At 62.9% G+C, this 24,179-nt stretch overlaps 2 protein-coding genes across 2 annotated transcripts; both read right to left on the reverse strand.

Annotated features, from left to right (window-relative positions):
• Window positions 1–3,866: 3,866 nt before the first annotated feature.
• On the reverse strand, window positions 3,867–11,883 carry SYT7 (synaptotagmin 7). The gene is made up of 8 exons (XM_059848586.1): window positions 11,295–11,883; window positions 9,475–9,600; window positions 7,093–7,228; window positions 6,408–6,678; window positions 5,878–6,047; window positions 5,360–5,474; window positions 5,080–5,279; window positions 3,867–4,277 (listed from the first exon to the last, which is right to left on the reverse strand). The coding sequence occupies exons 1-8, from the start codon at window positions 11,870–11,872 to the stop codon at window positions 4,173–4,175; spliced, it is 1,701 nt and encodes a 566-aa protein (XP_059704569.1). The 5' UTR covers window positions 11,873–11,883; the 3' UTR covers window positions 3,867–4,172.
• Window positions 11,884–14,581: 2,698 nt separating this feature from the next.
• LOC132328295 (uncharacterized) lies at window positions 14,582–19,202 on the reverse strand. Its single transcript, XM_059848139.1, has 4 exons — window positions 18,918–19,202; window positions 18,110–18,217; window positions 16,094–16,173; window positions 14,582–14,878 (listed from the first exon to the last, which is right to left on the reverse strand). Exons 1-4 carry the CDS (start codon window positions 19,200–19,202, stop codon window positions 14,743–14,745), a joined length of 609 nt encoding a protein of 202 aa, XP_059704122.1. The 3' UTR covers window positions 14,582–14,742.
• Between the last annotated feature and the right edge of the window lie 4,977 nt (window positions 19,203–24,179).

Genomic DNA, 24,179 nt, shown 5'->3' on the forward strand with positions numbered 1-24,179 from the left:
TGATCCCACACTGCCACCCCACAAGAACGGGGACATTTCCACTCCTCCACCTCTGAAAGTCCTTTACTCCTGTCCCAATGGGCAGCACAGGAAAAAGCAGTGCTGGTTGCATCCATTCCATGGATCCCATCATCCTGGAAAGCTCTGAGGTTTGGGAACAAAGGCACAAACCCTGAGAACCCCATCCTGCTGCTGGAATTGGGCTGGGGAAGAGAATTTTCCACCAGGCTCCTCCTACCCATCAGGTTTAGAAAGGAGCTGATGAAAATTCCACCTGGGTTGAAGCACTGCTTGTCTCCAACCTGGGCACGGTTTTGCTTCCGTGGGAAGAGGAGGCTCATCCCTGGCACAGTCTGTCCCAAAATGGGCACCAGATCTAGGGCTGACACCTTATCCTTCCTCTTCCTTTCTCCAAGTGCCTCTTGGACCAAACGCAGACAATAAAAAGCACAAATCCAAGGAATTTGTTGTGAGAGAAAAGTGGGAACCAGCCTCAGGGAAGGGTTTATGTGGGATCCCCTAAAACCAAGTGACATATCCTGGTGTGCAACCACCAGCTCCTCTTCTTTTGGACATCCAAGGAATCCTTATTCCCTCCGTCCATCTCTGAGCTGAGCTGCTGTGATGGAAAGCTTGGGGATCCGAGGTCTGCAGCTCACTGGAGGTTTAAACCACACAGCCACTTTTAATGGCCATGGATTTGGGGTTGGGGCTGGGAGGCAGCCAGAGCTCCTGCCACATCCACTCTGGCACTGGCAGAGCGGATGCTGCCGGCTTTTCCCTCCACTTCCTATTCCGCAGCAGGAACCACGGCTATTTTGGACACGTGGAACTTCCTCAGCTGCGGGATCTGCAGGAGCTGTCAGTGCCAGCTCCTCCGGGGTAATTTCAGGGATCTGGGGCTTAGCAGGAGCTTTGAATCAGGTCTTCCCAATAGGTGCAGGCTGTCAATCCCTTTTCCCACCCAGGTACCCGTCACTGTAGGGCAGAGCATCCCAGGATCCCACGACATCCCAGGAACACACTCCTGGAATTCTGGGTGTCTCCCAGCCCTTCATGTCATCGATCCACAGTGATGCTGCCTTGTCTGGGAAGACACTGCTGCTAATTAGCAAGGAATTATCCGTGATCCTGAGGGTGCTGACCCTAGCAGAGACCCTCAGCATTCCAAGCTCGTGATGTAGGCAAGATCTGATGCCAGCAGCTCCATGCAGATCCCTGCCAGCCCACCCATTCGGCAGGAATTAGGATGCAGGTGGCTCTGGATGCCACCTGCCTGTCCCCATGGCTGGGATCAGATCCAGGAGCTCTGACACCTGGGTTAGGGGAGTCCTCCCTCTCTGCAGCCTTTTCTCACCACCCAGCTTCTCCCAAGGAGCTGGGTCGGGATCCAGGCACCGGTGGCGATGGTGGTGACACCGGGACCAGGAGCTGCCGCAGTTGGTGGGAATCTGACAGATTCCGGCTCCACTCGAGTATTTTGGGGCCGCTGGCACCGGCGAGTCCCCGCTGCCGGCAGTGCATCATCCATACGTCTGTCCCTATATATATCCCTGCCTCCTCTCCTGGCCCCGCGTGCGACGGTTTGTGGCCTCTCCGCAGCTGGGATCACGCTGCTATTTCCATCTGCTCCTGCTGCCTGCCAGCACAAGGCAACGGGATTGGGAATCTCTGCGGATCCGTGCAACAGGAGCGCCCGGATCGCTGCGCTTTCAAAGATTTGGGAGGATAAAAGGAGCCTGGCATTGGCGTAAGAGCCCAGGCGGAGTCAGGATCGGTGGCACCAATGCCGTTGGCAGCTTGGGAATGCCAAAATTCCCAAGTTTGGCTCAGCTGGAGGTGGAGCGGGGGTAGGCAGCAGCCACCTCCCCTCCACGGGGGTGGAGGTGACAAGAGGACAGTGTTGTCCCCTGCTGTCACCTCCAACACTGCATCCTGGGGCATGAAGGGTGGATCCAGAGGGATCTTATCCTGTGCAGGGAGGACATGGATGGCCCTCCTGCCATCCCCGGGTTTGGAGTTTCATTTATTTATTTAAGACCAGCATTCTGTGAATTATTTAACAGCCACCAGTGCCTTTTCCATGGCACCAGGACACAGAGTATGGTTCCCTGCCTCTTCCTTCCCTTTGGAGCCACATTCCAGTACCTATCCCATGCCAAGGAGCTCAGACCAGACCTGGATGGAATGGGCACTCACATGGCTCCAAGCAGGCTGTGGGGGTCAGTGTTGTTTCTGAAGCTCTCATGGAGATCCCAATCCTAGCAGGATCCCAGTTTTGGGTGGGATAATACTGTGGGAAGGCTCAGGGCTGGGAGGGATAACCCTGAGGTGGGGGAGGATGCTTGGAGCTGTGAGGGGGATGCTCAGTGCCAGGGGGATGCCCACCCAACTCAACTGTGGTGCTCACCCGTGTGTGATGCCCCCACTCACACCCCAGGATCCACCTCCTGCATTCCTCCAATCCCACAGATGACTCACGCTGGCAGTTACTGACTGTCCTTTATTACTGAGAGCAGGGGCTGCCTCCAGAAAACGAGGGGCCCCACTCCCCAAAAATAGGATTCTTCAAAGGAGACGCCCCGACCCGTGCACCCCATCCTTTGCATCATCAGCCGGGCACCCCCCGCTCCAGCCTCTCCTCAGCCAGGCCGGGCCAGGCTCTTTATTGGATTTTTTATCTTTTTTTTTCTTTTTTTTTGGTTTTTTTTTAAATCTTTTTTTTTTTTTGTCCTGTTTTTCTTTATTTTACACACCAGTTGGATGTTACCGTCACATGAAGAAGAGAGAACCTGAACAAGATCACGGCTACGAGCTCTAGAGTTAAAAATGAACACACAAACCCCCGGGGAGCCCGACCGCAGACGAGGAATCCAGCCTGGAAAAGCGGGGTGCCCGAGGTGCCATGGGGGGCACCCGGCTTGGCACAGCCCTGGCCCTGCCACCTCTTCCCCAGGCATGTAAGTCTCTTCTTTTATGTTAAAAAAAGAGAGAATATGACAAAAATACAAATGTCCCTAAAAGCGTTGTTATTACTGTAATAGCAGTATTATGACTTCTCTCCAGATTGTCCAAAATCGTCTAAATTGGGGCTGTGGGAGCTGCTGGGAGCCAAGGTTGCCACGGGGGGAGCAGGAAGACTGAGGATGATCTGGCATCTGCCGCGGAGAGCCACCACTGACCCCCTTGTCACCCCTGTGGGGCTCCCAGGTGGGTCTGTCCCTGTTTTTGGAGGTCCCAGGGAGTGGGAGGGGGTCTGGCATGTGCATCCCAGGGCTCCATAGGGATGCTGCTGCTGGCACTGATCCTGTCAGGCTGGCTGTCCCAAGGAATGCCACCAGCCTAGGGAATGTCATCTGCCCTCGATGGGGACAACAGCACTTGCTCCCCCCTTTATCCCCAGGGGTGGGCACGGAGCTCCTGGGGCAGCCGCAGCGCCCAGATCAGCCCGGCTGGAAGGGGACCCTGTGGAGCTCTGCATTCCCCTGAGGGGCCCCTTCCAGCCCGGGCTGGGTGGGAGGGCAGGACCGGGGTCCCCAGGGCAGCTTAGGGACCCCCCGCTCCCGCCGAAACCCAAGAACGAGGTAAAGCATCGAACCCGGCTGAAGGCAGTGCACGAAGGAGCCCGCTTTGGATAAGGAACTGTGTCATGGCTTCCGATCCCAGGAAAAGGGGCTGTCCCCTCCCCTCGGTGTCCCCCGCCCGCCCCGGGAGACTCGAGGGGGGCACAGGCGGGGCAGGGGGGCTCCGTGGCTCCGCTGGCGGCTCTGAGAGTTTTTATGGAGCTGAAAGGGGAGGGAGGAGGGTCCCTCTTGCACCCGCAGCCTGACCCCCTGAAATTGGGCGGGGGGGGGGGGGGGGGCGAGGCCAGGGAGGGGCAGAGGGGCTCCCGGAGCGGGGCTGGAAGCACTCGCAGAAGTCCTGCCCCGTGGTGGGAATAGGGATGGGGGGGGACATCGCTTCTGGCACCTCCTCGACCGGGATTGGGGGTGGCTCCGCACCCCCCGCACCCCAGGGAGAGGCGAACCCGGGGGCTCGGGGGGACTCCGTGCCCGTCCTCCCGCAGGGTTCCCGCGAGTCAGGCCGCTGTCCCTCTGGTCCCTGGCCGGGCGCGCCACGGGAAGGGGCTAGGAGCTGGGAAGGGGGACCCCGAACCCGCGGTCTGGGGGCGCTCAGGCCTTCAGCTGGTGCCACTGTGCCACCGCCTGCCGCGGGCGGGCGATCATGTCCTTCCAGTGCTTCACCTCGCCGGGACCGCTCTTCCAGGAGAGGTAAATCTGCGGGAAACGCATCCCTGGAGCCACCACCACCTCTCCATCCCGCTGCCCGGCGCTGACGCCTTCACCCCCAAACTGCTCCAGCCCCGCTTTTCCGGGCTCGGCACGGGGCCGGGCTATTTTTATCCCTCAATTTTCCATATGGCTCCGCGGAAAAGCGCGTGTGCCAGCTCTCGCTGCTGCTGCTGCCACCTCGGGGAGCCGGTGCCACCGCTCCCGCTCCGTGGATCATCGCCGGGGAGCCGGGACGGAGCCGAGCTCGCTGCTAATTATGCCATCAAAAGTGATTAGCGAGCCTCAGGCCACGACGGGATTTTAACGGAGAGTGGGATATCGTGGCCACTGCCTGTACATCCCTGGAATCAGGCTCTTGGATGTGCCCACACTGGGGACGCTGCCACCTCCGCCCCCTGCCCGGCAGCCCGTGACGCTGATCCGGGGATTTATTTAATGGGTTTATCCCAACTGCTGAGTTGTCCCGACCCCAGCACGCCGTTTGGGGATCATGGATGGAGATTATGGCGCTCATTTGTCATCATTGCACTAACAATGAGCTGGGTGATTTCATGGATAATTCCACCGCTCTGTCCCTGTGAGTAATCCCAGGGGGTGGAATCCATCCCTGTGTGGCTCCCCATGCTCCATCCCTGCCTTTCTGGGAGAGCTCTGGCCCTGTGTGGCCATGACACCCAGCACGAGGGGTTCACACCGCGCTCCATACTGGAATTGGCACCAGGCACTGACAGCCCCATGCCTGGCTGTCCCCGATTCCCACCTGGATGTCCCTCAGCATGTCACCCACCTTGCCAATGACATCATTGCGGCTCAGCCTGTCCTTGTCCATGACGGTGATGACGATGGTGGTCTCACGCAGCCGCTCCGTGGGGATGTCGAAAGCGAAGGACTCATTGAAGACAGGGTTCAGGCACCTCTTCATCACCACCGTCTTCTTCTTCTCCACCCGCTTGTCCTTGTACATCAGCCACACCTTCACGTAGGGATCTGGCGGGAGAGGAGCCACTCTCAGCCCCGGATGGGAGCCAGGGAATGCCGCCCGGGATCGGGGCCAGCCAGTGCCATACCTGAGGTGCCCCCGATGTCCATGGCTTTGAGGTTCCGTGCCTTGATGATGTTCACCACGATGGAATTGGCTGAGGGATTGTAGCACAGTGACAGCAGCAGCTCCCCGCGGCTTCCCTGTAGGACACACATGTTCCCTGAGGACACCCATGCCCCCCAGAGCTCCTCTGTGGGAGCTGGGTGCTGGCACAGGACCCCCACCAGCACAGCCCAAGGGTGGGGTTTGGGAAGGCACAGAAAATCAGGGCAGGAGGAAATGGGGCCGCCCCCAGTGGGACGTTTTCTGGTCTTGCTGGAGGCAGAAGGAAAAAACTCTCATTTTAGGTCTACCTGGAACAGTTTGATTTGACCCAAAATGAGACTTTGGGCTGCTTAATATAAAATTTGGGAAGAGAAAAATCTCCCTCAGATGTTGAAGCAGAAAATGTCCCTGTTGGGATGGGGGGTGGTCCTTTGGGACACTGCAGGGACAGGGAGTCACCTCCCCTCCCTGGGAGAACGGGGGGGTCCAGGGCCTTACACTGCCATCACTGCAGGGCTTCAGGTCCTTCCAGAAGGTCTGCATCTGAGTCAGGTCCACCTTGTTGAGCGGGATGGACACCTCTCCAATGGGATCATTGCGGCTGAAGCGGTCGTAGTCCAGGACCTGGAGGTACAGCACCCGCTGCACCACCTTCTCATAGGGGAACCCTGTGACACAGGTGGAAAAGCCAAAGGAGATGAGGAGCAGTTCCAGGACTGCTCCACCCTTCCTGTGCTGGTGGCAAGACCCTGGCACCAGCCAGAGGATGGGGAGCCATCCACGGCACAAGGAGCTGCTGCCACATTAATTCCCACATCTGCACCCACCCACTGGGGGCATAGAACCTTCCAAACCTTCCCCTACATCCCCTTTATGGGATGCACATCCAGCCTGGCCTCAGTGGCTTGGCCAACCCATCACAGAACCACCAGCCACCACTCTGGCAGCTTGAGCTGAGCTGAACCCCAGGAGGGTCCCATGAGGCTCCGCTCCCACCCTGATCCCCTCCAGCCCATCCCAATCCATACCTTCAAAGAGGAAGGTCTCATTCCAGTGTGGGTTGAGGTTCTTCCTCTTGACCTTGGTCTCCAGCTTGTGCTTCTTGTCGGGAAGCAGGTAGATCTTGACGAAGGGGTCGCTGGTGCCGCTGAAGTCCTTGGCCGGCAGCTCCTGCGCCTTCATGATCTTCACGGTCAGGGTGGACTCCTGGAAGTTGTAGCCGACGCTGAACTGGATACGGCCCAGGTTCTCCCGGCTGATGCCTTCGTGGCCCTCGTCATCCTCGGAGCCCGGGGAGAGCTGCGGGAGGAGGGCAGAGGAGGAGGGGTGAGCGCGGTGCCAGGGATTGGCAGGGACCTGACCCCTGTCCCCCAGACCCCAGCCCCGCCAGCTGTCAGGGGACATCAGACTCTCCCCGGCTTCCTGCTGCCCCCACTGCTTCCGACGGCTCCTGGCTCAGCGCCACTCGTCCCATGGAACGGAAGCTCCAATTAGCCAAATTCCTCCTGACAGCGCATCCCTCACGTGTCCAGCACCGCTCGCTCCCTCGTGCCAGCCTGGGGGGCACATCCACGGCGTGTCGGCTCGGCCGACGGGGACTTGGCACAGTGGGCATGGACGTGCCAGAGTGCTTGTGGATGGCGCAGGGAAGAGCTGGGAGGGTTGGATACCGAGCGTGGAGACCCCCAAACCCAGCGTACCCCACCCACCCACCATGAGCATCTCGCTGGTCAGGGAGTTGACCAGGTCGGAGACGGAGGAGTGCGGCTCCGTCTTGCGGTCGGACTCATCGTGCGGCGGCTGCCCCGGTGCCGGTGCCGCATTCCCAGCCTTCCCACCGGCCGGCAACCTGCAGGAAGAGAGCCCTTGGAGGAGAGGGGCCGAGAGCCGAGGGCGAGACAGCGAGGGGCTTCCCGGGCGCCCTCTGCCAGCGGATACTGAGCCTGCGCTGTGCCAGCGCCCGACGGACGCTGGCGGGACACGCAGTGGTTGCAGCCCGCCAGCGTCCCGGCCCTGTCCCAGAGCCAGCTGGTGACCTGGCACCTTTAGGGCACGGCAGCAGGTCCCCCTGGCCACATCCCACGGCGATGGCAGGGACGGCGCGGTCCCCACAGCACCCACAGCTCTGGCCGCTCCTCACACACCAACACCCTCTTATCCCAGTGGGTGCCAGGCACCCACGGGTGCTCCACGTGGGCTCCCTGCCCCACTTCCCTGTGGCTGAGACACCCCTGGGATCACTGTCCTGGCTGTCCCCACACATGGTGGCTCCCGGGCACAGTGCTGGGCAGGGTGGGCAGCCGGGAGCGGTGGGAGGCAGACGGACAGAGCAGCGATGGAGACAGGCGGGAATGCGCCAAGGCCACGCTGCCACGAGGCACGGGGACAACGGGACACAGGCCCGTGGCGGAGGGGACAGGCAGCCCGGGATGCTCCCACCCCCCCGCCACGGCTCCTGTCCGAGCTGGGACACGGTGACAAACCACCAGACGGACCGAGAGGCGCAGGGACACACGGGAAGCCACAACATGCCACTGACACGCGCCACCACGCCAAGCACACGCAGACACACGGGGAGGGGACATGGAGGGGTGATGGAGACACCCACACGCACACACGGGATGGCACCCAGGAAGGACCGGAGAGGCCGAGGCTGCTGGGGAGGCAAAATTAGGTTAAAACCAGGGGAAATGAAGGTGGAGGAGCCGGCAGCGGGGCCACTGAGCGAGGAGGCGCCGTTGGAGCCGGGAAGGCCGGCGGAGGTCACGGATAGCGGGAGAGAGCAAAAGAAAGGAGAAGCAGCGTCGTCCAGCGCCGGCCTGCCGGGAGGGAATGGGAGAGAGGAGCGGGGCGGGTGGACGGACAGACGGAGTCGCCGGGACAGGAGACACGCCGAGGCGCCGGGCTGGAGCCGCCGGGGACAGGCTGGAAGGAAGAAGCTGCGAAACAGGGATGGAGGAGATGTTTTGAGGAAGAAGAGCGGGTGGTCGGCAGCGTCGGGGGGTGGGAGAAAGCCGAGGCTGCCGGAGCGCGTCCCCTCCGCCGGCAGATCCCGCCACGTCCTGCGGAGTCCAGGGAGCGAGGAGCGGGAGGGATGGAGGTGGGGAATGCCATGCACGTGCTGGGATGGGGTTTCGGAGCAGGGAGCTGCGGCAAGCGGGTAGCGGGGTCTTTTGCTGCAGAGCCACCCACCCGCCGTGTCCCACGTCCCCGTCCCCTCGGCACGGGGCAGCCGGCGGCCGGCACGGGCTGCCGGTGCTCCCGGCGGGGACCGGCTGCGCAGCGCGACGCCGGGAAGGGAAGTGCTAAAAGATGGAGCGAAACCAAGCGGAGCAGGGTAAAAATAGCCGGCGGGCGAGAACGGTGCCAGTTCATCCGCACGCCGAGCACTCGGGGAGGCAGCGCCCGCCGGCTTCACACCTCCTCCCCGCTCAGGAGGGGATGAACACCCGCTCCCGGCGGCGCACGGACCCTCTGCCTCTGCCAGCCAGCGCCAGTGGCCGCGGCCGGGCACCGGTGCCTGGGCTGGATGCGCTGCCGAGCCTGCGGCACGCCGTAATGCGGGGAGCAGCCGGAGGCGAGGGGCTGTGCCGTGCTGGAGGAGAACGGGGGGTACGGCATCCTCCCGGCCTGTGGCGCTCGCTCTGCCCCCCTGCCACCACAGCGGTGACCCCGGATCCCCAGGGGAGCGGCCCGTCCCGCCGGGATGGAAGTGGCAGCAGCGGGTCGGGATGGAACGCGGCTCAGCCCATGCGACATCGCTTGGGGGGTACCCCCCTTGTCCCCCTGTCCCTGATCGTGTCCCCCCGCCCCCCCTCCCCGCATGCAGCCAGGGCCGGAAAGGGCAGGAGGGGGAGGGAGGAGGGAGGAGGGAGGAGGAAGGGATGGGGGTCCTCTCGGTGCCGCTGCTCCAGAGGCAGAACCGCGGGTGCCGGTGCCGGGGAGAGCTCAGACGTCCCGGTGCCCGCTGGGCCACCCTGTGCCGCTCCAACCTTCGCGCTCCACGAGGCCAGCCTCCTCCTCCTCCTCCTCCTCCACCCTGGGTGAGGCCCTCGTCTCCTCCTCCTGCGGGACTGGCCTCGTCCTCGCTCATACCTCTTGTCCCCCTGAGCGTTCGCCTGGTTCGGCTGCGTCCCAGCGGGTTGCAGGTCGGGAATATTGGCAAAGTCATCTTGCTCTGAGAGTCCCAAAACCAGGGATAGCACCACCATCCGGCCTTCCCTGCCCGGGCGGCCCCGCCGGCAGCGGGAGAAAGAGAGAAAGAGAGAGGAGAACACAGCGTCAGGCAGGGAACCGGCAGGAGCCGGCGGCGTCCCGCGGACCCCCGGCGGCGAGGGGACCCCGGCTCTCCCCGCCGGCTCCTGCGAGGTGACGGTGGCCAGGATGGGCGCACAAGGCTGTGGGGAGAAAGGCGCCGGCTCCAGGGAGCCCGGCAGGCGTGAATACCCGCGCTGTCCCTCTCCTCCGCCGGTCCGGGAAGGGAGGATGCCAAAATCCTGATGAAGGGGGGGGGGAAAGATGCCTGGAGGGGCTGGGAATGAGGGAGAGCGTGACAGGAGCGAGTGCCAGCATCATTCCATGGAGGAAGGGATTGGCGGTGCCATGGCCAGGCTCTTTGACCTCTCCGGGTCCTCACCCCGGTCTGTAACCGCATTTATGCCGCGGCGCCGGAGAGAGTGAACGGGGTGAAAGAGCGAAAGAAAAATCGATGGATGGGGAAAGAGGCGGTGGGAAATGACAGCGGCTCCTCCACTGGGAAGCAGAGCTGACTCGGCACGTCTGGGCTCTGCGGCTGCTCCCTCTCCACCAAGTCAGGCTGGAACCAGCACCGCGCTGGGTAAACAGGGAAAACGTGACCCTCGGGATGGCTGGTGAGCCGCAGCTCCACATCGGAAAGCCGGGAAATGGAGCTGGGAGGAACCTGGGAGAGGGTAGAGTGGAGAGGGTATCGTGGGCAGTGCACCCGAGGGTGCCTGGAGGAAGGTTCAACCCTCTCACCAGAGCGGGATGGGGTGGGATGGGCGCCCAAATTTGTGTGTCCAATCTAATCCTGATGCAGGAAGTGTCAACTCATGGAGGGCAGGGTCAGTCCTGCATCCCTCTCCAAGTGCCACCAGCCTGCAGATAGCAAAGCTGGGACCTCAGCATTCCTTTTTCCAGGGTGCCAGGGGGAAAACAACAGACAGGGAGGAGCTGGAGAATCCAAGGGAAGATGGAGCCTCGGGGCCCGGCTCTGCAGAGAAGGGACAATGTCATGTGCTGAGATAGGGTGACAACACGGGACTCGGATTAGTCTCCGGGGTTTGATGCTGGAAATCCAGCGCCAATGGAGGAGATGGGGTTAAGGCAGATTAGAGATCCCACGGCTCCTTTGGCTGGGAATGACATCGGGGCCCAACTCACGGTCGCCTGGCACCGGAGACTCTGCCACCCGCACCGTGACAAATCAGTACAATGTCACTGCCTGGGGACCCCGCTGGTGGCCGTCCCTAGGGATGGAAGGGGATGGCCAGGGATGTGGCAAAGCACATTGGGGAAGTGCAAGAGCCCTTCCCCGAGCCCCCCGTGAGGCGGGGGGGGACATGGACCTTCCCAAAGGCCATGGGCAGCATGTCCCCAAGGGGGTGACAGATGAGTGGCTGCTCTGGGGCAAGTAAAGGAGCAGAGGAGAGAGGGATGAGCAGAAGGAAGGCGTAGAGCATAGGGGGATGGAGAGGGAATGGAGAGAGCAAAGGAGCGGAGGACAGCAATGGAGAGAGGGGTGGAGAAAGCAAAAGAGCAGAAGGACAGAGCACATGAGAGGGTCATAGAGAGTGATGGAGCAGAGAAAGCAAAGGAAGGGAAGGGATGGAGAGAGGAATGGACGAGGGTGGAGAGGAGAATGCAGAGGGCAGTGATGGCAAATGCACACTTACAGGAAGGACTTCATGTCCAAGCCGCGGTTGCGGATTTGCCCCACCACGTGGTCCCAGCTGCCGGGATTGGAGCGGCTCCTGCCCCCGGCCATCCGTTGCTTGGAGCCGGCGGCGGCGCCCTGGCGCGCCGGGCCGCCGCGGGAGCCCCGGGAGTTGGCGGCGGCGGCGGAGGAGCCGCTGTGGGCCTGGAGGTGGCCCAGGCTCTGGCTGGTGGTGGGCTGGCTGTGGTTGGCGCGCTGGTGCTGGCTCAGGGGCTGCTGCAGACTTTGCTGGCGCACGAGCGTGCGGGGCCTCTGGAATTTGGGATCGCCTGCTGAGGTGGGGATATACTCAAGGGTAGTGGCTGTGGACAGGGTGGAGTCCTCGAAACTTAGGGAGAGGAAGGGTAGAGGAGAGGAGAGAAAGGAGAAGAAGGTGAAGGGGCAAAATTGGAGGAAGGAAAAGAAGAGAGTTAGAGAGAAGATGCCCCAGCGCAGGGAGCGCTCCGGCGGGAGCCAGCTGAGGCAGCGCCGGGATCCTCCGCTTCTCGCCCGCGGCTCGGCCCTGCCGGTGGCACGGGGGGCTCGGGCCGCCACCATCCTGCCTCCCGGGGGGCTCGCCCGGGCCGGATGCCCACCCGCTCCCGCTGCCGCCGCTCCGCCAGCGCCTTCCCAGCACGCCGGCCGACCTGCTCTGCGGGATAATTAGGCTGCTGCGTGGAGGCAAATCCCGTGGCGCTCGCTCACGTGCTGCCAGCCAGCCCATCCCAGCGTCCCAGTCCCTCCCAGTCCAGCCCAGCACCCGGCAGCGGCGCCGCGGGGCCTCGGCGTCCCATCCCCTCCGTGCTGGACGCTGCGGGAAGGGGGGAATCCCGGAGCGCCGCGGCGGGGGCCGAACCCCCGTGGTGGTGACATTCCAGCGAGGCGTCCCCAGGGCCAAGCCAGGCTCCAACCGGGGTGGGAGATCATGGGATTTGGGGACGCAGCTCTGGTGGGACACAGAGACACAGAGCCCGGGGCGGACGGGCTTCGTGTGGGCGGCGGAGCGGAGAGAGCAGCGGGATGCCCCAAGGAAGCGGCGCTGGCCATGCAGCACATGCGTGGCGCAGCCCATGCAGCCGCGCCGGATTGCCCACGGCAGCCTGGGAAGCTCGTGGCCACGAGATCGGGGGAGGAAAGTCCTCCCGGGACCACCGCCTGGCACCGAGGAGCGGCCTTGAGCAGCAGCCCCCGACCCTGTCCCCGTCCCGGCGCTGCCGGCCGGGACCGCGGGGCGAAGCTGTGCCATCGTGCAATGCCAGCAGCGGGGACAGAGAAGGAGCGGGAAGGGATAGACAGCTCCAAAAAAAAAAAAAAAAAAAAAAAAGAAAAAAAAAAAAAGAGGTAAAGAAAGAGCGAAAGGTGGGAGAAAGAGAGAGAGGAGGGAAGGGAGTGGAGAAGAGTGGAGAGCTAGGATGGACGGAGCCCCACGGCCGGGGCCAAAGGCACTGCCCGGACGCTGCCGCCCCCCCCCCCGCGCTGCCGCCGACCTCCTTTCGTTTTCCTATCGAATCCTAAATTAGTTCAATTTACAACCTCTCAGTCACAGGAAACTAAATCTGGCTCCTGTCGGCCCCGCGCCAGCTGGAGGCGCGAGCTCCTCCAGCGCCGTGCCAGGCGGCGCCGCGCCCTGCCCGTGCCCGGATGGATCCCCTGGCACCGGCACTGCCAGACCCTCGGCCCCGACCGCCGGACACCCCCAATCCCGGCGGCGCTGCGCCAAGGGGATGCTGGAAAACAGGGTGCTCCGCCACGTCCCCTTAACCCGGCCCTTGCAGCCTTGCCCCATCCCATCCGTCTGTCCGGATTCCCAGCGGGGGAACGGCTGAAGGCTGCGCCGCTCCCTCTTTTCCTCGCCTCTCTCTCCTGCTTCCCAGTGCCCGACTGGAGCGCAGCAGCCTCACGCCGAATGGGCGGTGTCACCGAGCTGTCCCGGAGTGCCGGCGCTGCTGCCGGGACCCCCCGGCTGCCACATCCCAGCGCGGAGAACCGGAGCAGAGACCGGGAACGCCGGACGGAGCCCACAGCCGGCACGTCCCCGTCACCGCCCGCCAGAGCCACGGCGCTGCCAGCAGTGAAGGGTCTCGCCGAGACCCCCACCCCGGCCTGGAGCCCTGCAGAGCCTGGCAGAGCTCGGATTTTCCCTAAATCTGATCGGTCCTGGACTTTCCCCAACTTTTCTCGGCATCAAGTGGTGGTGCCGGCGCCGGGTCCGGTGGCTGTGCCGGGGGTCAAGGGAGCGCACGGGGGGGAAGATGCCACACACTGTCCCTGATTGTCCCTGAGAGATGAGAGCATGGGATAGCACCTCCTGCCTTTGGGACGCCACCGAGCTGGCGCTGCCTGCCCTGAGAAGCCGAGCTGGGAATGCTGAGCCGCTTCCCACCGGGATTGGGCAGGGCCACCCTCAGCGCTGAGGACAGCAGCCAAAGGTGCTGCTCCTGCCCGGCTGCCTCCTCTGCTGCCCCTGAGCCAAAACACCGCTGGGAGAACGGGAAAAGCCTCCTCTCCCTCGGCACGGTGGTTCTGGGGACCTGTTGGCGGCCCCGGGGACCTGTCGGTGGCCCCCATCCAAGAGCATCCGCAGCGGGGAGCGGGCCCCGGGCCCGCCGGCCGTGGCCGTGCCCTGCCGGACCGTGCCGTGCTCACTCACTTGGACAGGCTGAGCTTCCCTGCGGCCAAGTGGCTCTGCACCGTGTGCCAGCGGCCCCGTGCCGCCTTTCCAGCTCCGGGCTCGCTGTGGGCGGACACGCTGCTCCTCATTCCATCCTCGCCGAGCCGCTGCTTGTCCCCGGGCCGGCCGTCGCGGTCCCCGGACAGCCCGGCGGCGGCCGACGCCGTCAGTTTGGCCCCTGATAACAGAGAGCCACTGGGCCGGGCCGGCAGCCGGACCCCCCCAGACAGACACGAAAGGAGCCGGACGGACACACGGATGGACGTAGAAAACGTGGGGAGCCGTCGCGGAATGAGGGGAGGGCGACAGAGCCGGAGGGGGCAGACGGACAAGAGACGGACAGACAGACAGAGAGAGAAAGAGAGACATCAGCACTGCAAAAAAAAAAAAAGGGGGTCCTGGCCGCGGGGTGCGCAGGGGCCTCGGCAAAACATCCAAGAGAATGGGCAGAGAGGGAGAGGGGTCGGGAAGAAGGGTCCCGCTCGCCGGCAGCCCAGCCCCGGGGGGACCCGTCCCCGCGCCGAGGGGGTGCCCCCAACGCGCAACCCCGTCCTGGAGGGAGATCCCGGCCGGCCCCGGGAATGCGGGAAGGAGGGGTTGCTCGTCTCCATGGGACGGCCCATGGGGTGGCGTGCGGGGAGCCCGGGGGCAAGAGGAGGAGGAGAAGGAGGAGGGAAAGGGGGAGGAAGAGGAGGAGGAAGGCGAGTGGGTGCTGCCCATATACTCACTACACGGAGCAAACTCGGTAAGGAGAGACTCACTTGAGGGAAAGGCGCGGATCACCGTACGGAGCGTAAGGAGAAATGTTTAGGATAAACTCCTTGGGAGGGTAGGAGCTCCATTTCTGCTGCACTGTGTTGTCATTGTTATTCCAAAAGTCTCTGTCTAGATCGCTACAGCGGCCGGATTCCGGGGGAGAAAGAAAAGGGAAATACAAGAGAGAGAAGCTGAATTCCTGTGAGAGAGAAGGAAAAGCAGCCCTCCGCCCCCGGAGCGCCAGGATCCTGCGGAGAGAGACAGGGAGCTCTCCCACCCCTCGGACACCAACACACACACACACACGGGCACGGACAGAAGGATGGATGGAAGGATGGGAAGAGCTGCAGAGAGACAGGAGCGGGCGGCTCCACCGGCTGGGAAGGAGAGAAGGATGTGGGGGGTGACGGAGATGTCGGCGAGTGCGGTGCCTGCACGGCATTCCCAGATGTGTGTCCGTGCGCCCTCAGCACGCTGTCCGTGTGTCCTCGCCTGCTCAGCAGCCGGGTCCTGGAAGCTCTTGGTTAACCCTGACACTGTTGTGTGTTGGGGATCCTTTCTGGATCCCTTCCCTTGCAGATCCCTTCCCATGGAACTGGCCTGCTGCCAGCACAGAACCTGGACCTCCTGGCTCTGGGAAGCCACTGGAGCTGTGTGCCAGGGGCTGGGGGTCCCAGCAGCTCCCCGCTGGTACTGGGAGACTGGAAGAGTCTCCAATGCCCACCTGCAACTCCGTGTGGATCCCAGCTGTATGGAATGTGCTGGAGTTTGGGAAAGCTGTTTGTGCCATGACATCGGGTGGGATGCGCCTTCCCCTCCATTCCCAGCTCATCCTGGTTGGCTGGGAGCAGCTGTCCAGCTGCCCCTGCACCCTGATAACACTCAGGCCAGCCATGGGAGGAAGTTTTCCATAGGCTTATTCCAGGCAGGAGCTTTTTTCTTCCTGGTGATCCAGCTCCCTCCTCCCTGGAGGCCTGCGGAGGGTGTGCAGAGGCAGTGCTGGATCTGGGATGCCCGGGAGAAGGCCCTCAGCTTCCAGCCTCCACTTCACTCCCTACCCAGTGCCGTGGGATGCCCCAGCTCGGCTCTCCTTTCTCCATGGAATGCCCGTGGAATGCAGAGCTGCTCCAGCCCTGCCGGGCAGAGCTCAGAATCCACACACCCAGGCCTGGAGCATGCCTGGGGACACCCACGCTGATGTTCCCATGACTCCGTCATACCCACAGCTCAGTGGGATACACGAGGATGCTGGAGACACCCACCAGCTCTCCCAGTCTCCCGGAGCCCCTCTCCCACTGGGAGAAAGGGTGGCCAACTCTGTCCTTCCTCTCCCCCCCCATCCTGGCACCTACTTGATGGTTTTCTTTTCGCTGCGGCCTCGGCTGGAATCCGGAGTTCCCACAGTCTCCAGGGAAGTCTTGTAACGCTTTCCCTGTGGAAGAGAGAGGAGAGGGGGGTCAGGGGGTCGCAGAGGACCCCTGGAGTATCCCAGTGGAAGATGGGAGCTGTCACCACTCTAGAGAATTTGATCTGGATTTTGCCCCTTCCCTTATGGTCTCCAGGCTCCATCCCTTGGTCCCTGGAGGCTCATGCCCTGCATCACCCCAAGGACAGCATGGCCACAGCCACCAGCATCCCATTCCATGGCCTCACTGGGAAGGAGTGGATAATTTTAGGCCTAATTGGGCCTGAATTAATTGAGTTCACCTTTCCCAGCGCCAGGGAAGTGCTGCCACAGGATAATGAAGCTGGAGCTGGCTCCAAACTGGGGCTGGTAATCAGGGCACTCCGGCAGGTTCCGAGCCCTGCTCTGAGCCAGGGTGGGCAGGAGTCAATTAATGCCAATTATCCAACAATTGGGAGCGAGGATGCTCCATGCAGTGCCAGGTGGATGAGGTGGGATGGGAACAGCTGCTGGAGCAGGATGGGGTGGAGAACCAGCCCTTCCATCCCACTGTCCTGGATCTCAGGAGGCAGGCCTGACTCTGCCTGCCCATGGGATGGGAATGTTTCTCCTTTCTCCTTCTTCCCAGCCTCTTCATATCCACATGGAGCCAATCCTTGGCCTGCTGGGACACCTGGACCCTCAGCACAGTGTCCCTGGGCAGCCATGGGCTAATCCTGCCAGGAGCTGCTGGGGAACACCTGGACCTCCTTGGATTCCCAAGGGCTAGTTCTGCCAGAAGCTGCAGGGGTGTTGGATCTCCTTGGATGCCCAAGGGCTAATGCTGCTGGGAGCTGCAGGGAAACACACCTGGACCTCCTTGGATTCACATTGGCTAATCCTGCCAGGAACTGTTGGATCTCTTTGGATGCCCAAGGGCTGATGCTGCCAGGAGCTGTAGGGGAGCACCTGGACCTCCTTGGATGTCCCTGGGCTAATCCTGCGGGAGGCACGAGGGTGCCTGACCTCACTGGATGCTCACAGGCCATCCCAGAGGGAATCATCCCCCAGCCCTGCCCTCATCCGTGTCCCCAGCTGCGGCGACTCGGGGCTCGTGGGGACACGGCAGCGGTGGCCGCGTGGGCAGGGCCCGGAGCCGGCCGGCCAGGCTTGGCCGTCATTCCCATACAGTCGCTCCAGCTCCGGGTGCTGTCGAGGGCCGGTTGGGATGCGCCTTCCCGGCCAATTCACACTTCTTTGTTCCTCTGCCAGCTCCAGCCTCCTCCTTTCCAGTGCTTTTTCCTCCGCCAGCTCTCTCCCCATCCCCTGCGTGGCACCTGGAAGGGCCCTTCCCACCCACTGCCCTCCCGCTGCCTCACCGCCCTGCGGACCCCCTCTCCCATACTCAAGGGAGTGCTGCCTTCCCACGGCTGGGGGTGGGCATCTCCCTGGCGGGAAGCGCCGCTGCCATCGCAGCACTTGACCCAGATTCGATTCCGATGGCGAAGGAAACGTGGCCGAGCACGTCCTGCTCCCGGGAGAGAAGCGGGAGGAGGAAGGATGCGGGGTGGGCGGGAGCGCTGTCCCAAGCCCCCGGTGGCAGTCGGGGAGGGAAGGAGGGATGGGATGCACAGCGGGTGGCAGGAACGGCTCACGGCACCCTGCGCTGCCAGGGACTGGCTGGCCGCCTTCCCACGGGGCTTTTCCAGGCAGGAGCGTGCCCAACAGGACAGGGGCCAGCTCGTTCCGGCTCGTCACCAATATATATCCATATATTTGGAAACTTCCCTTTGTGCCACACAAACAGTTTCGCCCAAACATTTCATTAGCACATCCGGAAAAGCCCAAATAAAAGCTGCAGCCGGCAGCTCCGGGGAGCTGCCTCCGCTTGGCTGCTGCCCTGGAAGAGGGAATCGCCCCCTGGCCGGCGGCACGGGGGGCGCGCCGGAATGCCGGGAAGGCGGGAGGGAAGGCGGACACTCACCATTTTCCGCTGGCACCACTGGCAGATCCCGCAGAGGACGATGGTGACGCTAAGGCTGACGGTGATGATGGCTGAGACCAGGAGGACGTCGCGGGAGGGGGTCCCTGGGGGGAGCAGAGCACAAAGACGGGGTCAGACCTAAATCCTGGGGTGTCCCTGGCATGCGCCGGGGCACAGGGAGGGAAAGCACAGGGAATGTGGTCCAACAGGCTCCAGCTCCATTCTGCAGTGTCCCGTCACGGTGGGCACCCCCTTGGCTTCTGGGCTCCCGGCGAGTGTGTCCTGGGGGTAATCCGGCCCGAGCACTTCCCGGGAGCTCAGGTTGGAGCTTTAATCCCCACTGGCACCCTGGGAGCGCCGGCAAAGGCCGCGGCCGCTGCTTCGTGGGCCAATCCCACACGGATTCATCCCGAACGGCATTGCAGACCCACCCCTCCCCAGCCTGGCCTTGGGGGCAACCTTGGGGACCCCCAAAACGTGGGAAGGACCCATCAACCTCATCCAGCACTTCTGCTCACGTCCATGCTCCCAGCATGCAAGATGACCACTGTGGGATGAGAATACGGACCCAAGGCGGCTCGGAGGGGTCCAGTGGGACCTCAAACCGGCTCAGCTTTGTCTCCAGGCAGGACCCCCACCACAGTATCCCTGTGGATGCTCCGCCTCCCGCCATGCCCGCCAGGATGGGATTGTCCGCGGCGGGAGCCCCAGCTGGCGGCGGGAGGCGGCGAGGCCGGAGCAGCGCCGGGAGCGGTGCTGCAGTATAAATATTAAACAATAAATGTTAATAATTAATTCGCCCGCAGACCTTGTTATTGTAACGAAAATTCCCGGCGGCTCCGAGGCCGGGGTGAGTCAGAGTGGACCGGGAGGGGGGATCAGGGCTCTGGAATCGCCCCGGCACGTGCCGAGGCACCCCCAGCTCCCACATCCCCGCTGGAATCCGACGAGGAAAGGGGGCGGTGACCGTGAAGGGGAGATTTGTAACAATTCCTTGAGCAAAAGATGAGGGTGGCATGCGGTGGGGGCGGCTTTGGGGACAGGTCTCCCCTGCAGCATCCGTGCTCTCTCCATCCAAAGGCAGCTCCTCCATCGCTCCCGAATCACGAGGAGCCTGTGTATAAAACTCACATAGCAACTGTTGCCTAGGAGGGAATTTGGGACCAGCCCTTAATTTCCAACATTTATAAACCCCGGCTGGATAAGCTGCCGGGGGAATGGGAAGCAGCCGGCACGGCCGGAGAGCTCCGGGCGCCTCTCCTCGGGTGCGACCCCGACCGGTTCAAGCGGCACCGGGCCTTGCTGGGCGAGCTGGGGAATTGGGATGAGCTCTCCTTGCCCCGCCGTTTGGTGCTCCCTGCTCCGGCCTGGGAACACCGTGACCCTCTGGCTTAGCCCGGAGCTCCAATAGATCCCTTGGTCCCCGCGGGGTCAAGTTCATCCTCAAATTAATCTGGAGAGAGGGAAACAAAGGAGAAGGAGAGGGAAGGGGTGGGCACTGAGGAGGCCACCACGGCCGTGCCGGTGTCTGGAGAGGGACATCCGTGAGCGCCGGTTCCCGGGCCAAATTCCCCGGGGCCTAATTCCCCGTGGCAAGGTGCCACTACACCCCCGAACCTGGCGTCGCCCCGTGATCCTGATGGATTCAGCGGCGGGATCCTGCCTGGGGGGCTCCAGGGGGTGTCCCTGTGTACGGGGTGGGTCCGACCCTTCCCGATGGGATCACGCCGTGTCCCCAGGGCGGGGGGGGAGCGATTCCGGCCCCAGGCTGCGCCGCCCTCAGCATGACTTAAATGACTCGTTTTCCAGGCAATTAGCGCTCGATTAATTAAAGACTCGGAGCCGCTCGGAGTTCCTGGCGCGTCCCCAACCCTGGGGCGCGGTGTGGGGGTCCCTGTGCCGGGTGGGATGCGCGGCACGGGTTGCCCTGGGGCGGGTGGATCCAGGGGGGACGCGGGTAGCTGCGTGGCGCCGGGACACAGCCCCGGGAGCGGGTGACTAGGTGAAAACGCGACGCTTGTTTACGCCGCCGCTGGCCCTCCTTCCCTGCCGCTCTCCATAAATCTCCGCGGCTGCCAGCGCGGATCCAGGCAGGAGCGTGGAGATGGCTGGGAGGGACTTGGGGGTCCACGGGGTCCCTGCGGTGCTGTCGCAAATCCCAGCGGCCCTTCGCTGGTCCTGCCTCATCCCGAGGGCTCAGTGAGGGCGGGCCACGAGGCGGAGGCCCCGCGTCCCTCCTCGGAGGGATCGAGGTCCCAATCCCGTCCCACGTGCTGGCAGAGCCGGGGATGCTGCGGAGGCCGGGAAGGGGGTGGAACATCCCTGCGGCTCTTTCATCAGGATTCAATGCCACTTGACGGGATACAATTCCACTTTTCCAGGCCGTTGTTGATGAGGGGATTACCTGCCTCCTTAGCGCCACAGCTCTCCAGCGTGGGATTTGTGTGATGCTGGGTGAGACAGGGAAGAGGGTCCCTGTTCCAGGGGGAGAGGGCCCTGGATGCAGGCAGAGGGTCCTCATCTCAGGGGAGAAGGTCCCTGTGCCAGTGGAGAGAGTTCTGGATTCGGGGGAAGGGTGTCCATGGCAGATCTAGGACAAGCAGGGAGCCCCCTGCACCCTTCACAGTGCCCACTTCGGAGTGGGAGATGGGGAATGTTTGTGAGACAGGGATGCGGTCACGTGCCTATCCTCCTTTATCCGCTGCTCCTGCGGGCTCGGGATTAGCTGCCTCTGGAGCACGAGTGAGCTCTGGCCTTTATGGATGCGAGGAAACACTTCAAACCCGACCCCGGCACAAGGAGAGGTGTGGAGATCCAAGAGGGATTAGTCCTCTCCAGCGGCGTGTGAGCCGGAGATCCAGCAAGATGCACCCGGGGCTGGCAAGAGCTGCTAGTGCCAACGGATCCCACACAGCTCAGCTCCAGGTGTGCAGGAATGGTGGATGTGGGAGCCATGGCACAGTCCATTCCAGGGGCACCAGAAGTGTCCCTGAGCATCCTGGTGGCCCTGGCTATCTTGGTGGCCTAGGGCATCCCAGTGATCCCGCACATCCCAGCATCCCTGTGCATCCCAGTGTCCCTGTGCATCCTGGTGCATCCCAGCGATCCTGACCATCCTGGTGGCCCTGGGCATCCCAGTGTCCCTGAACATCCTGGTGGCCCTGGGCATCCTGGTGATCCTGTGGATCTTGGTAGACTTGTACATCCCAGTGAGCCTGCACATCCCAGTGTCCCCAGCGCATCTTTGTGGTCCTGTGCATCCTGGTGGCCCTTGGCATCTTGGTGTCCCTGTGCATCCCAGTGTCCCTGTGCAGCCCAGCAGCCTTGGACGCCTTGGTGGCTTTGTGGTGCTGGTGGCCCTGTGCACACTCAGCTCCAGGACAGCCATCACTTGAGCCCATCAGGCTCGTGGGCAGCTCCACCCATTTCCCCCCCAGTTCCCTGTTTCTCTGTGCCTATCCCAGGATTCAGACCCATCACCTCCAGGCAAAGCCCACGGCCCTGGAGCAATGCTGGGAAGGCAAAGCCCCTGCAAGGGGCATCCAGGGATGGTTCCAGCTCTCAAAACCAATAACTCCTGCACAAGATGGAGAGGCTGGAATCCCCACGGAGTGCCAGAGGCTTTGGATGAGTAAAGGCTTTGGAACAAGCCTCACACCTGTGGCAGCACAGCTGGAACCAACCTCTCTGCAGGTGTCCCAGTGAGGACGGCCCTGTCCAAGCTCTCAGAGGCATATTTTTGGATCCAAACCCCCAAATTCCCAGCTTTTGTGGACACTGCGTCTCCCTGGTTGCTGCTCAGTATTACAGCCCCATCTCCCGGAGCATCCTCCCACTCACCCTGTTCCAGCGGCGAGATCCATGGATGCCAAGCACCCTGGGGGGGAAAATCAAAGCTGTGGGGAGCCCCCCCCCAGGCCAAACGCCCGCTGAGCTCCCTGGAAATGGTGATCAAAGCTGACATTCCCAGCTCCACACAGCTCCATGTGCGAAGCTGCCAAACCGGCAGCGGAAACACGTGCATTCCCGGGAAAAGGGCAGCAGGAGAGGGTGCCAAGCGAGCAGCGCGTCCGCCCGCCCCCCCCCCAACATTCCACCGTGCGCCGCGGTCGTCGTGGTGAGCTGCGGAGCCAGAGCGGGATGTGACGCCGAGCCTGGATGGGGATGGTGGTGCCGGGGAGGAGCCGTGGGATGGGAAGGGACAGGGCAGGAATGTGGCATCGGAGCAGCCCCTCGTGCTGCCGGGCTGGAGGGCCACACGGCACCGAGCGAGGTGGCCGCGTTGTCACGCCGGGGCTTCCCAGATGCTGCCTGCCTGGCGCCAGGCCATTAATTCCTCCTCTTCTCATCCTCCCACTCATTTGCTTGATATTTCCCAAACCTCTTATTTTTAGGATGCAGCTGAAAAGCTGTGAATTTGCAGCTTTCGCTCCTGTGCAGGATCCCGGGCACGGGGCGGGGGGGGGAGCCGGCCAGGACCCTGGCGGGCACAGCAGGAATGTGGAATCCAAGCCCTTGGCACAGGGAGAGGGAGAAGGGATGGGCACAGACGGGGAGGAGGCTTTGCTGCCATCCCTTGTAACCACCCAGTGGGCATTTTGGGAATGCTGTGAGCCAAGCTTGGCGTGTCACATGGAAGAGCTGGAGGGCTGGGCCAGCTGGGTCCGGCGGTGCCACCTGCCCACGTGCTCCCAGGGGCTCTGTAGATGTGAGGGATCATTGGAAGCCCCACGGCCATCCCGCTGCCCAGCAGGATCTGGGGATGAGCCTCGGGGGAGAGGAGCAGTGCCACAGCTCAGCACCCCAGGCATGCTCTGGGCGAGAACGGGCGTCTGCTCCCCATCTGTCTGTCTATCCGTGCATCCCCCTCTCCAACACATCCATCAATCTCTCCATCCATCCATCCATCCGTCCATCCGTCCATCCATCCATCCGTCCATCCATCCATCCATCCATCCATCCATCCATCCATCCATCCATCCATCCATCCATCCATCCATCCATCCATCCGTCCGTCCATCCGTCCATCCATCCATCCGTCCATCCATCCCTCGTACACATCTGCCTCTCCATCCAGCCATCTGTCCATCCCCCAGAGCTGTCAATCCGGCCGGCTCTGCCTCCCCCACGCTGAGCTGCTGTCCTGGGGGGCTTCGGGTGGCAGAACCGACCAACACCGGCCCCACCAAGGGGGGCTGGGGCAGGTGAACACCATCCCAAAACACTGCACAGCTCTGGCCAGATGCTCCCAGACATCCCCTCTCCCTGCCAGCTGCCATGCATGGATGAGTCCCTCCTGTCCCCTCCCACCCTGATGCCTCCCATCCCTGCTCTGCGGCCACGGCAAGCAGGAGCTGGGCATGGAGGGAGAATTTGGCAGGGGAAGGCGCTCCTTCCCTGGTGCTGGGCTATTTTTGGCCAAGGATTTCCGGAGAGCCGTGTGGTTTCTCTGCCTTGTGGTCCCCATCATGCGTCTCTTTCTGAGGAGCACCCAGGACTCCGGAGCCCCCTCTGCTCCCACAGTTTGCATCCATCCCCATCCCCATACCCATCCCCATCCCCATCCTCATTGAACCCCTGCTCCCGAGAGGATGCCGCTCATCCCCTGGCCAGGCTGGTGCTCCACGTCATCCCTGCTCCAAAATGAGCCCTTGGGCATCGCTCCCCACCCTGGAGTCACCCCAGCCCCCCTTCCCTTGGCGCATAATCCTCTCCTGGCGCTGGCAGCGGGCATGGAGGAGCGGGCTGGGCTCTCATCCCGAGTGGCACTGCCAGCTCTCGCGCCGTCGCCACTTAGCCTCTCGCCCCGGGGCTCTCCATCATTCCCGAGCCCTTCGGGTGACAGCAGGAGAGAGGAAAGGCAGAGAGCCAGCGGCTCCCAGGGAACAAGGGCGGGCAGGCTCCTTGCAGCCCATCCCGGCTCCAGGAGCCCCCCAGCTGGCTTCCCCAGCTCCCTGATTCCCCCCGGGCAGTGCCCCCCAGTCACATCGCCCGGGACCCACGTGTTGTGACAGCAAGGCCACCGTGGGGACAGGATTCCTGCTGGGAGTTCAAGGATAGGGGATGCTTA

This window comes from Haemorhous mexicanus, chromosome 6 (assembly GCF_027477595.1).
Source record: "Haemorhous mexicanus isolate bHaeMex1 chromosome 6, bHaeMex1.pri, whole genome shotgun sequence".
Taxonomy (NCBI): domain Eukaryota; kingdom Metazoa; phylum Chordata; class Aves; order Passeriformes; family Fringillidae; genus Haemorhous; species Haemorhous mexicanus.

Bases quoted from the DNA above. Each gene is read 5' to 3' on its own strand.
- SYT7 (XM_059848586.1), bottom strand. From the start codon at position 11,872: ATGGTGGCGGCCCGAGCCCCCCGTGCCACCGGCAGGGCCGAGCCGCGG. The intron at 5,280-5,359 runs GTATGGCACTGG...CTCTCCCGCCAG, and splicing joins GGACATCGGGGGCACCTCAG to ATCCCTACGTGAAGGTGTGG. The intron at 4,278-5,079 runs GTGGGTGACATG...CGTTTCCCGCAG, and splicing joins GCAATGATGTCATTGGCAAG to ATTTACCTCTCCTGGAAGAG.
- LOC132328295 (XM_059848139.1), bottom strand. From the start codon at position 19,202: ATGGAGGAGCTGCCTTTGGATGGAGAGAGCACGGATGCTGCAGGGGAG. The intron at 16,174-18,109 runs GTGAGTGTCCGC...TCTCTTCCACAG, and splicing joins AGTGGTGCCAGCGGAAAATG to GGAAAGCGTTACAAGACTTC. The intron at 14,879-16,093 runs GTAGGTGCCAGG...CGGCCGCTGTAG, and splicing joins AGCGAAAAGAAAACCATCAA to CGATCTAGACAGAGACTTTT.